We start from the raw sequence: 12,521 nt of genomic DNA on the forward strand, positions 1-12,521 counted from the left end.
CCTCTGACTAAAGAAGTTCCTCCTCACCTCCTTTCGACAAAAGCGCCCTTTAATTCTGAGGCTATGACCTCTGGTCGTAGACTCTCCCACCAGTTGACACATCCTTTCCACACCCACTCTATTTATGCCTTTCATTATTCTGAAAGTTTCAATGAAATCCCCCCTCAACCACTGGACCATTCTATCAGAACCTTAGTGTGTGGACCATTCCACCCTTAGAACCTCACCTCCTGGACCATTCCATCCTTGGATCATCAGTGTGACGACCATTCCATCCTTGGAACATCAGTGTGCCGACCATTCCATCCTTAGAACATCAGTGTGCCGACCATTCCACCCTTAGATCCTCACCACCGAGACCATTCCATCCTTAGAACCTCTTCCCCCCGACCATTCATTCCTTAGAACCTCAACCGCCAGAAAACTCTATCCTTGGAATCTCACGACCCAGATCATTCTACCCCTAGAACCTCACTGCCCAGATCACTCCATCCTTAGAACCTCAGCCACTGGAACATTCCACCCTTAGAACGGCCGACCGTTCCATCCTTAGACCCTCCAGCCTTTTGTGTTTTGTTGCATGATTCCAGCATCTGCAGTGTCTTGTGTCTTCGTGCTTCCTGAACAGGTCGTGGGAATGGAATAAGGGGGGAGGATTTTCAATGAGGAAAGATCAGATTGGGCTCAAGTCTGCAGGTTAGGTTGGCGCGCGCAAGATCCTGGCAGGGTTAGTGTGGCGAGGACGTTTTATTTGTTTAGTTTAGAGATGCAGCGTGGAATCAGGCCCTTCGGCCCACCGAGTCCACCCTGGCCAGTCACCCATACACAAACTCTGCCTTCCACTCTCAGGACAACTTACAGAAGCCAATCAACCTACAAACCTGAACGTCTTTGGTGTGTGGGAGGAAACCGGAGCACCCGGACAAATCCCATGCGGGTCACGGGGAGAACGTACAAACTCTGTACTGACAGCACCCATGGTCAGGATCAAACCTGACGCTGTGAGGCAGCAACTCTACCACTGCGCCACTGTGCCGCCCCAACCCACCACGACCCGAAACGTCCATTTCCTTCCGCAGATGCTGCCAGACTGTGCTGAGTTCCTGCAGCACTTTCTACTTTTGTTTCCTGTCAGTAAACCGAGTCTTTACCTTGGACCTGTGATATTTTGCTTTTGTTTTCCTGACCCTCCGTGCACTCCCGACTCCCCTCTGTCCTGGCCCCTGCCCAACCTACACCCACCACCTCCCCCCTTACGACCCACGGGAATTCTTCCCAGCAGGAAGAAAGTTTTAGTTCAGTTTATTGTCACGTGCACCGAGGTACAGTGAAAAGCCTTTGTTGCCCGCAACCCAGTCAGCGGAAAGACAATACACGCTTACAATCCAGCCATTTGCAGTGGAGGAGGGAATAACGTTTAGTGCAAGGTAAAGCCAGCAAAGTCTGGTCAAGGATAGTCCAATGGTCGCCAATGAGGTAGATAGTCGGTTATAGACAATAGGTGCAGGAGTAGGCCATTCGGCCCTTCTAGCCAGCACCACCATTCAATGTGATCATGGCTGATCATTCTCAATCAGTACCCCGTTCCTGCCTTCTCCCCATACCCCCTGACTCCGCTATCCTTAAGAGCTCTATCGAGCTCTCTCTTGAATGCATTTAGAGAATTGGCCTCCACTGCCTTCTGAGGCAGTGAATTCCACAGATTTACAACTCTCTGACTGAAAAAGTTTTTCCTCATCTCCGTTCTAAATGGCCTACCCCTTATTCTTAAACTGTTCTGGACTCCCCCAACATTGGGAACATGTTTCCTGCCTCTAACGTGTCCAACCCCTTAATAATCATATACGTTTCGATAAGATCCCCTCTCATCCTTCTAAATTCCAGTGTATACAAGCCTAGCCGCTCCAGTCTTTCAACATGTGACAGTCCCGCCATTCCGGGAATTAACCTTAGTCTCTGGGTGCAGGGAGTGGAAATATGGGCAGAGCTGAGAGGAGTTTCAGAAGATCACAGTTAAAGTAAGAAATGTTGTGGTAGGAATAGAGGTTTTAAGAGTGTGGAGCGATTTCAATGTGTGATTTTAGATCTGCTTCTATGGCCAGCACGCAAATAGACGCCTGGGTTGGGCGGCATTTTTTAATGCAAGGCCTTTTCTTGATATAAAGCCGTGTGCGGTCCACTTTGAAGAGATGTCCAATAAATGTAATGGAGCCCAGTCATTGCCGAAGACAGATTAATGCTCAGGGCAGTCAGTAGTTTTACTCTGTAGGGAAAAAAAAACCTGCAGATGCTGGTTTAAATCGAAGGTAGACACAAAATGCTGGAGTAACTCAGCGGGTCAGGCAGCATCTCGGGAGAGAAGGAACGGGTGACGTTTTGGGTCGAGACCCTTCTTCCTGCTGAACTCTCGTTGGAGAGAGGAGGAGAACTTCTTCAAAGTTGACATATCATATCATATCATATCATATATATACAGCCGGAAACAAGCCTTTTCGGCCCTCCAAGTCCGTGCCGCCCAGTGATCCCCGTACATTAACACTATCCTACACCCACTAGGGACAATTTTTTACATTTACCCAGCCAATTAACCTACATACCTTAAGGAGATTTCGCAGTGGAGCGGCAAAATGTGTAGGAAAAAAACTGCAGATGCTGGTTTAAATCAAAGGTGGACACAAAATGGTGGAGTAACTCAGCGGGTCAGGCAGCATCTCGGGAGAGAAGGAATGGTTGACTTTTCGGGTCGAGACCCTTCTTCCAGTAGTTTTACTCTGTTTGCTTGTAAAATATTTACTGCCCTTTTTTAAAGGTAATAGCAATCCTGGAATGTGTAAAAGAGAATGTGTCAAAAACGCAGCCCAGACCAACCTCACCCGTCCATCGACTCCATCCACACCGCACGCTGCCTCGGCAAGGCCAGCAGCATAATCAAGGACCAGGCCACTCCCTCTTCTCCCCTCTCCCATCAGGCAAGAGGTACAGAAGTGTGAAAACGCACACCTCCAGATTCAGGGACAGTTTCTTCCCGGCTGTTATCAGGCAACTGAATGGTCCTCTCATCAGCTAGAGTACAGTCCTGACCTCCCATCAGCAGCTATTGAGTTGTCCTAAGCTTCCATCTACTTCACTGGAGACCCTCACACTATCTTTAATCAGACTTTACTTGCACTAAATGTTATTCCCTTCATCACGTGTCTGTACACTGTAGAGGGCTCGATTGTAATCGTCTATAGTCTTTCCGTTGGCCGGTTAACCATATAACCATATAACAACTACAGCATGGAAACAGGCCCGTCCGGCCCTACCAGTCCACGCCGACCATTCTCCCTGACCTAGTCTCATCTACCTGCACTCAGACCATAACCCTCTAATCCCCTCTTATCCATATACCTATCCAATTTACTCTTAAATAATAAAATCGAGCCTGCCTCCACCACTTCCACCGGAAGCCCATTCCATACAGCCACCACCCTCTGAGTAAAGAAGTTCCCCCTCATGTTACCCCTAAACTTTTGTCCCTCAATTCTGAAGCTATGTCCCCTTGTTGGAATCTTCCCCACTCTCAAAGGGAAAAGCCTACCCACGTCAACTCTGTCCGTCCCTCTCAAAAATTTAAAAACCTCTATCAAGTCCCCCCTCAACCTTCTACGCTCCAAAGAATAAAGACCCAACCTGTTCAACCTCTCTCTGTAGCCTAAGTGCTGAAACCCAGGCAACATTCTAGTAAATCTCCTCTGTACCCTCTCCATTTTGTCGACATCCTTCCTATAATTTGGCGACCAGAACTGCACACCAAACTCCAGATTCGGCCTCACCAATGCCCTGTACAATTTTAACATTACATCCCAACTTCTATACTCGATGCTCTGATTTATAAAGGCAAGCATACCAAACGCCTTCTTCACCACCCTATCCACATGAGATTCCACCTTCAGGGAACAATGCACAGTTATTCCCAAATTAGCACGCAACAAAAGCTTCTCACTGCGCCTCAGTACACATGCAGTAAACTAAACTGAACCAAACCCAAAGACTTGGCCTCCACAGCCGTCTGTGGCAATGAACTCCACAGATTCACCTCCTTTACCCGCTGGTCAGGATGGGAGCACCTCGTCCAAAGGAGTGGAATTAGGCCATTCGGCCCCTCGAGTCTACTCCACCATTCAATCATGGCTGCTCTATCTTTCCCTCTCAACCCCATTCTCCCCATAACCCCTGACACCCGTACCAATCAAGAGCCTGTCAATCCGTGCCTTAACCTTAAAAATACCCGTTGAATTGGCCTCCACAGCCGTCTGTGGCACTGAGTTCCACAGATTCACCACCCTCTGGTTAAAGGAAATTCCTCCTCATCTCCATTCTAAAGGTAAGCCTTGTGTAGGAAGGAACTGCAGATGCTGGTTTAAACTGAAGATGGACAAAAAGCTGGAGTAACTCAGCGGGACAGGCAGCATCTCTGGAGAGAAGGAATGGGTGACGTTTCGGGTCGAAACCCTTCTCCAGTCTGGAGAAACGTCCCCCATTCCTTCTCTCCAGAGATGCTGCCTGTCCGCCGAGTTACTCCAGCCTTTTGTGTCTATTAAAGGTAACTCTGATGGCAATGAATTCTGCAGATACACCACCTCCGGCTAAAATAAGTTCCTCCTCATCTCCTTCGTTAAGGTGAAGGTCTTTCTCTGGAACCTGATTCCGGGCCGGAGGGAGAATCAACACAAGGCAGTAAAAGCATGATGGAACTATAAGGTTTATTGAAAGCAACCATGGTTAGTTAGGTAGTAGCACAAAATGGCAGCAGAACATTGGAATGAGAACGCACTGGTCTCGGAAAAAACCCTTTAACAAAAACGTCATCTTAAAGGTCAAACAAATTGAACCAAACTTTTGGCAAAAACAGCTTCTCAACATTCTCCAAAGTCGAGATAACGAAGGGATACATGGATGCAAACAGCGGAACTGAGAACGATCCCAGGAATGAGTGGGTTAACATAAGATGAGCGTTTGTCGGCACTGGGCCTGTACACGCTGGAGTTTAGAATGAGGGGGGGGAACCTCATTGAAACGTACCGAACAGTGAGCGGATATGGAGAGGATGTTTCCACTAGTGGGAGAGTCTAGGACTAGACATCATAGCTCAGAATTAAAGGACGTTCTTTCAGGAAGGAGATGAGGAGGAATTTCTTCAGTCAGAGGGTGGTGAATCTGTGGAATTCTTTGCCACAGAAGGCTGTGGAGGCCAAGTCAGTGGATATGTTTAAGGCAGAGATCGATAGATTCTTGATTCGTGCGGGTGTCAGGGGTTATGGGGAGAAGGCAGGAGGAAGGGGTTGGGAGGGAGAGATAGGCCAGACTTTATGATTGAATGGCGGAGTAGACTTGATGGGCCGAATGGCCTTATTCTGCTCCTAGAACTTACGAACCGACAGGATGACAGGGGTGGAGGTAGAGAGAGAGGGAATGCGGGGGAGAGGGTTCATTAGGAAGTAGGTCCCGACCCAAAATGTCACCCACCCATGTTTTTATAAGTTCATAGGTTCTCGGAGCAGAATTAGGCCATTCGGCCCATCATGCCTGTCCGCCATTCAATCAGGGCTGATCTATCCCTCCCTCCTAACCCCACATCAACTTTACAATACAATAGGCACCAAAGGATGCCCCCAATTGAATTGGAGACCTCCCCCCTCTTTGCCCTCTCTCCCCCGTTAGATACCCCTACTCAGGGCAGGAGCCGGTGGGGAGGAGGGGGTTTGTAGGCCGGCTTGGAGGTGGAGAGGGGTGGATGGGGCGGACGGAAGGGATTGGTGGTGGGGGGGGGGGAAAGGGATGTGGCCAGATGCCACAAAGACCCACCCCAGGGCCAGCATTTAGTTTAATTTCGTCTAGTTTGGCATAGAGATACGGCGCGGAAGCAGGCCCTTCGGCCCACCGAGTCCATGCCGGCCAGCGATCGCTGCACACCAGCACTATCCTACACTACGGACAATTGTTAACATTTTTATACCAAGCCAATTCACCTACAAAACCTGCACGTCTTTGGAGTGTGGGAGGAAGCGGTAGCGCAGCGGTAGAGTTGCTGCTTTACAGCGAATGCAGCACCGGAGACTCAGGTTCGATCCTGACTACGGGTGCTGCACTGTAAGGAGTTTGTACGTTCTCCCCGTGACCTGCGTGGGTTTTCTCCGAGATCTTCGGTTTCCTCCCACACTCCAAAGACGTACAGGTATGTAGGTTAATTGGCTGGGTAAATGTAAAAAATTGTCCCTAGTGGGTGTAGGATAGTGTTAATGTACGGGGATCGCTGGGCGGCACGGACTTGGTGGGCCGAAAAGGCCTGTTTCCGGCTGTATATATATGATATGATATGATATGAAACCGAAGCACCCGGAGAAAACCCACGCAGGTCCCGGCGAGAACTTACAAACTCCGCGCAGACAGGCACCCATGGCCAGGATCGAACCCAGGTCTCCGGTGCTGTAAGGCAGTAGCTGCCCCTAATTCCCCCCCCCCTCCCACACCCCACCCCGTGCCACCTGTCCTGTCCCTCCAAGCACGATTCGGAGCGGATAAAGCGTTTACACAGTAACTTAAGCCCGAACCACATTCTCGGCCACGACCAATTGTTTTGTCTCATTTCCTTTTATTTACTTAACCACAAAAAAAATATGTGCACATTCATATCGTAAAAGCATAACAAGAGCGTACATTGAAACAAGAGGGAAAGAAATATCGGCTAAACAGAAAAAAAAAGATTTCAAAAATAACAATCAGAAACCATCCAGAGTTTCGTATCTAATCCGACAATGGAGTCTGAGTTGTTGCAATGTTCAAATCCAATGTGCCCCCACCCAGGGGGAAGCCTCGTGCCTCAACTCCCCACCCCCTGCCGCCCTCCCTTAAGGTTTCCGCTCGTCGGGTTGTGGAAGGAGAGGTTCAAGGTCTCAGGACGGTTCAGTTCTCCTTGTAAGGCATCTGAAGAGCGGCAGCCATTTTATGTCGGCCATTTTATGTCAACCCCTATCCGCCATTTTCCCAACTTTGTGTCGGACTGGGATTGGGGTGGGGTTGGGGGTAGGGTGGGAACAAGCTCACACACTCTTCCCCCCTCCCAATATTTCCCCAGAGGGTGGGGGTGGGGGTGGGGCATCTCACCCGACTTGGCCAACTCACCACATTTCACTCCCTCCCTGCCAAAAGACCATTTCACGCCTCCGCAATCTAATTTCGAGTGTCGGGCACTCTCTGTGGGACAGGTTTAGGCCCAGTAATAGTTGGTTGTGTCGCCCTCGACGGGTGTAGCCCTGGCTGGGATAAACACCAACAATGGCCTCTGCAGATGAGCAGATGAGCTATTCTCCCCAGCATTCCTGTCAATTCTACCGCTCCTGGCCCACACCAGTTCGTGTTGGTGGCTCCTTCTCTCTAGAGATACAGCAGGCAAACAGGCCCTTCGGCCCACCGGGTCCACACCGACCATCGATCACCTCGCCAAACACACTAGTTCTACGCTATCCCGCTTTCTCGTCCGGTCCCGCAAACCTGCGCGTCTTTGGGATGTGGGAGGGAAGCAGAGCACCCAGAAGAAACAGACGCGATCACAGGGAGAACGTGCAAACTCCGCGCGCGCGCCCACACACGCGCGCGCAGACAGCGCCCGAGGTCAGGATCGAACCGGTGTCTCCGGCGCCGTGAGGCCACGGCTCCACCAGCTGTGCCACCGTCTGCCGCCCTAATCCCTAAACCCCTCCTCTCTCCCTACGACCACATCATACAATGGGCAACGATTGCGTGGGGATGGGCAAGCTAGGCTAGAACCCCTTTCCCTCCCTGTTTGCCCCGTCCCCAGTTAAAGGCGAGCGACGGTGAACCTTAAAGGGGCAGGCGCACAATCTTTTAAGCCGTTGACACATACACACACACACACAACCCAAAACACAGCCTTTTTCCAACAGCACATACCTTGGGAGGACAGTAAATGGATGCTGAAACAATCGACCAAAATCGTAACTCAAATCTACCTCGATCCTCCCCCCCCTCCACCCCCCCTTCAAGTTCAGAGACCCTACAAGTAGGTTTCAACAACTGTTTTTTTTTAAAGAAATGGTCTCTCGATTTACAAAAGGTCGCGCGCGATCACAAAACAATCAGCCTGACTCTCCCCCCGCAAACCCTTCCTCCTAAGTCAATATTGCAGAATGCATTGATCACGGCACCTTTACACTTTTAGGGGCAGGAACAGACCATGGAGTCCGGGCCGACCGCAGCGATCGTCCAAGAAACCCGGGGACAATTTTCAACCAATGTTTTACCGAAGCTGATCAACCTAGAAGCCCGCACGTCTTTGTGGAGCACGGGCGGGGAGGAGACAGGAGAACCCAGGGAGAACGTACAATCCCCGGCGCGGGCGGCACTGGTTGGAACCCAGCGCCGTGAGGCAGCAGCTCGACCCAACCGTGTCGAAACCTTATATTTTGCCAGCGTTAAAAACAACAAAAAATTCTCACACACTGCAATTTTGCGCTGACTTTAAAAAAAAAAAAAAAAACATTTTACAAAAGGAAAACAAAAGAAAAGTGAATTAAGAGAAAAATAGTTCTATGTGAATGTTAGAGGTAGTATGTAAGCACTCTAAAACTGGTAAAACATGTAGTAATTCTATTTTCTTTATATGAGCTGCTATGAGGTAATAAAGCCGTTTTTTATTATTTTTTTTTGATTGGCTAATCATGTACAAATACTTCTTTCTACAGTATATACACCGTGCCTTTGAGATGGCACTTCTACACCACAGTGTTAAAAACGTCACTGTGAAAACCCCAGTCTCCACTGTGCAGCAGAGAGAATGTAGAGAGAGAGAGAGAGAGAGAGAGAGAGAAAGGGAAAAAGAGAGATAGAGGGAGAGAGGAGAGAGAGAGAGAGAGATAGAGGGAGAGAGGAGAAAGAGAAAGCGAGGGAAAGAGAGAGAGAGAGAGAGAGAGAAGAGAGAGAGAGAGAGAGAGAGAGAGAGAGAGAGAGAGAGAGAGAGAGAGAGAGAGGAGAGAGAGAGAGAGAGGAGAGAGAGAGAGAGAGAGAGAGAGAGAGAGAGAGAGAGAGAGAGAGAGAGAGAGAGAGAGAGAGAGAGAGAGAGGAGGGAGGAGGGAGAGAAAGCGAGGGAAAGAGGAGAGAGAGAAAGAGAGAGGGAGGGAGAGAGGGGGAGAGAGAGAGGAGGGGGAGGAGAGAGAGAGAGAGAGAGGGGGAGAGAGAGAGCGTGAGGAGAGAGAGAGAAGAGAGAGGAGGGAGAGGGAGAGAGAGAGAGTGTGTGAGAGAGATTGTGAGAGAGAGGTAGATATATAAAAAGAGCTCTCTCACCTGAACTGCCCCGTTAAAACCCACGCCGATGTACCCCGAACCCTATTCCACGCCCTCCCGCCTCCCACGACCCTTTTTTTTCCCTCCTCCCCACCCCCCCCCTCGTCAGAACAAAACGTGTGTAAAAAAAAAAACCCCAAATGGGGTATTCACCTCAGATCAAGAGAGAGCCCCCAAAATATCCCAACAATGAACAGAGAGGATTATTGTGTGTGACCTGCGACTGGACATAGGGGGGAGAGGGGAGGGGAGAGGGGAGGGGAGAGGGAGGGGAGAGGGAGGGGAGAGGGAGGGGAGAGGGAGGGTGAGGGAGGGGGTTGCTAGGAGGGGGAGAGGAGGCAGTAGATTCACGTTCTGGAATATCGGCCTTTCCCCCTTCCCGAATCCTGGGCCTCAATGAGCGGGACACAGGGAGGGAAGAGAGACACTGGATGATACCAGGCTTTCCGACCCATTCTGCTCACATTTCTACGTGGCCGTTCGGCACCATCGAGGCCCCTGCTGGTTCATGGAGGGATCTTATCCCTATCCCTCCCTCCCCCCACTGAGTTGCTCCCCCAGCGTTGGTCAATTCAACCCTCACCTACACAGACACACACACCACACATACATACGCGCATGCATATAAACACCCAGACACACATACACACACCACGCATACACACATACTGACCCTTACACACATACACACACCACGCATACACACATACTGACCCTTACACACATACACACACCACACAAACGCGCACAGCACCGTTCACACACCCAGACACACATACACACACCACGCCTACACACATACAGACCCCTACACACATACATGCACCACGCCTACACACATACAGACCCCTACACACATACACACACCCGCCTACACACATACAGACCCCTACACACATACACACACCACGAAGACATACATACGGACAGGCACCTCACAAACACAAGCATACACATACACACAGATACACACACATGCACACTCATCAGGACACACACACACATGCTATATGCAAAAAAGACGCACTGCACACGCAAAGAAATGTGCACATGTGCCAACATCACACACGCAATACATACATAATGCGAAAGATGCACAAATCTTCGTGATGTTCCACGCTAAAGTGCACCCTCATACACCACACACACACGACACACGCAGACACACATGCACACGCCCACAGTCACACACCTGCATGCATCCCACAGTCACATAGACGCACAGTCACGCACGCACACACACACACACTCACACGCACTCACATGCACACACACACACACACACACACACACACACACACAGACACACTCACATAATCAGACGCGCACAACCGATAAAGACAATCTTTGGCTTCATTAGTCACTCAAAACGGACCCAGGATACAGGTGAGGCCTGCGCCTTTGGACAAATAACAACTACATCCAGAGGAAAGTCTGCTCACATCTGACACGACAGACTGGTGAGAGGGAGTCAGCAAGATGGGGGAGAGGAGGAAGCTGGAACGAGAGAGGGCAGGGGGCGAGGGAGGGCGGGAGAGGGGAGAGGAGAGCGGGCAGAGAGACAGGAGCGGCAGAGAGACAGAGCGAGAGAGAGAGAGAGATAGAGAGATAGAGAGAGAAAGGGAGAAAGGTAAGAGAACGGGAAAACAAGAAGGGTTTCGAGAAAGGTAGAGGCACGAGAAGAGAGAGGGAGGGGGGCGTGAGAAAAAAAGAGCAAGAAAGAGGAGGTGAAGGAAGATGGGGAGAGAGAGAAATAGAGGACGAGAAAGGGAGGACGAGAAAGGAGAGGGGGAGAGGGAAAGCGGGGGAGGGAGAGAGAGAGAGAGAAGGGGGGGAGCGAGGGAAAGGGGAAGAGAAAGGAAGGAGAGAGGGAGAGAGAGGTGAGGGAGGGAGAAAGGGAGGGAGGGGGAGAAGGTGAGAGGGGGAGAAGGGGAGAGGGAGCAGGCATGTTGATATGGGCTGGGAAGTTCCATCTCTCTGCTGGTTTCGAGACTAAACCCGTCCCCTCCCCTCCCCTCACTATCTGCCCACCACCCCTCCCTCCCTCTGCACACTGAGGCCCGGGGTTTTGCAGTGGAACACACCAGGAGATAGATTAGTATCAACGGGCAACCCACTCCCACCCCCGACCCCCGACCCCCGTCCCACCCCCCGACACGAGCGTTCTTCCTCTCGCCTCTCTCTGCTGCGTCCGCGCTGGCCAATGCTGGAGCAGTCCAGCGAGTGGGCTCCATCGGCCCCGCGGAGATCAGTTGGAGGTGTCCGAGTGAACACTGCCGGGGCCTTCTGTCGGCGATGTCACGGAGGATGGGGTCGCTGCATCTTGCCAGCCTCCGTTAGCCTGGGGCGGGGTGGGTGGGGGGGGGGGGGAAGAGAGGGGGAGGGGGGTGGTTAAACAGGGTCAGAAACTGGAGGCCGAGGGAGAGGTGACAAAGGCCGAGGGCCCAAATACGAGCCTTAACGTGGCCAGACCCAAGTCCACCCACGGCCAAATCCAATCCCGTCCAATGACCAGATCCAAATCCCACCCATTGATCAGACCCTACCCTGTCCACGGTGAGATCTAAGCCCGCCCATGCCCAGATCACATCCCAACCAATGACCTGATCCAATCCCACCCATGGTCAGATCCAATCCCAACCCATGACTAGACCCAATCACTTCCACGACTAGATCTAAGCCCGCCCATGCCCAGATCCCATCCCAACCAATGACCTGATCCAATCCCATCCACGACTAGATCTAAGTCCACCCGTGTCCACATCCCCACCCCAAACAATGGCCTGATCCAATCACACCCATGGGCAGATCCAATCCAACCCATATCTAGACCCAAACCCTACCCATGGTCAGATCCAAATCCAACCCTGGCTAGATCTAAGCCCACCCATGTCCTGCTCCAATCCCACCCATGTCCAGATCCCTTCCCAACCATGATCTGATCCAATCCCACCCATGGTCAGACATAACACCACCCAGGGTCAGGCCCAATCCCAACCAATGATCTGATCCAATCCCACCCATGTCCCGATCTCATCCCGACCATGACCTGATCCAATCCCACCCAGGGCTAGAGCCAATGCCACCCATGGTCAGATCCAATCCCACTCATGGCTAGATCCAATCCTACTCATGGTTGATCTCAGACCACCCGTGACTAGATCCAAGCCCACCCATGT

The 12,521-nt window shown here is 51.1% G+C and overlaps 1 protein-coding gene across 1 annotated transcript in view; it reads right to left on the reverse strand.

The window, feature by feature from the left end:
- Positions 1 to 11,473: 11,473 nt before the first annotated feature.
- The window catches only part of LOC144602899 (pre-B-cell leukemia transcription factor 2-like), a 26,746-nt gene continuing 25,698 nt past the window's right edge, over positions 11,474 to 12,521 (reverse strand). Inside the window, exon 5 of the mRNA XM_078416020.1 lies at positions 11,474 to 11,683. Within this exon, the coding sequence (XP_078272146.1) occupies positions 11,591 to 11,683 (93 nt within the window). The 3' untranslated portion in view covers positions 11,474 to 11,590. The remainder of the gene's footprint in view (positions 11,684 to 12,521) is intronic.

This window comes from Rhinoraja longicauda, chromosome 19, assembly GCF_053455715.1.
Source record: "Rhinoraja longicauda isolate Sanriku21f chromosome 19, sRhiLon1.1, whole genome shotgun sequence".
Classification (NCBI taxonomy): domain Eukaryota; kingdom Metazoa; phylum Chordata; class Chondrichthyes; order Rajiformes; family Arhynchobatidae; genus Rhinoraja; species Rhinoraja longicauda.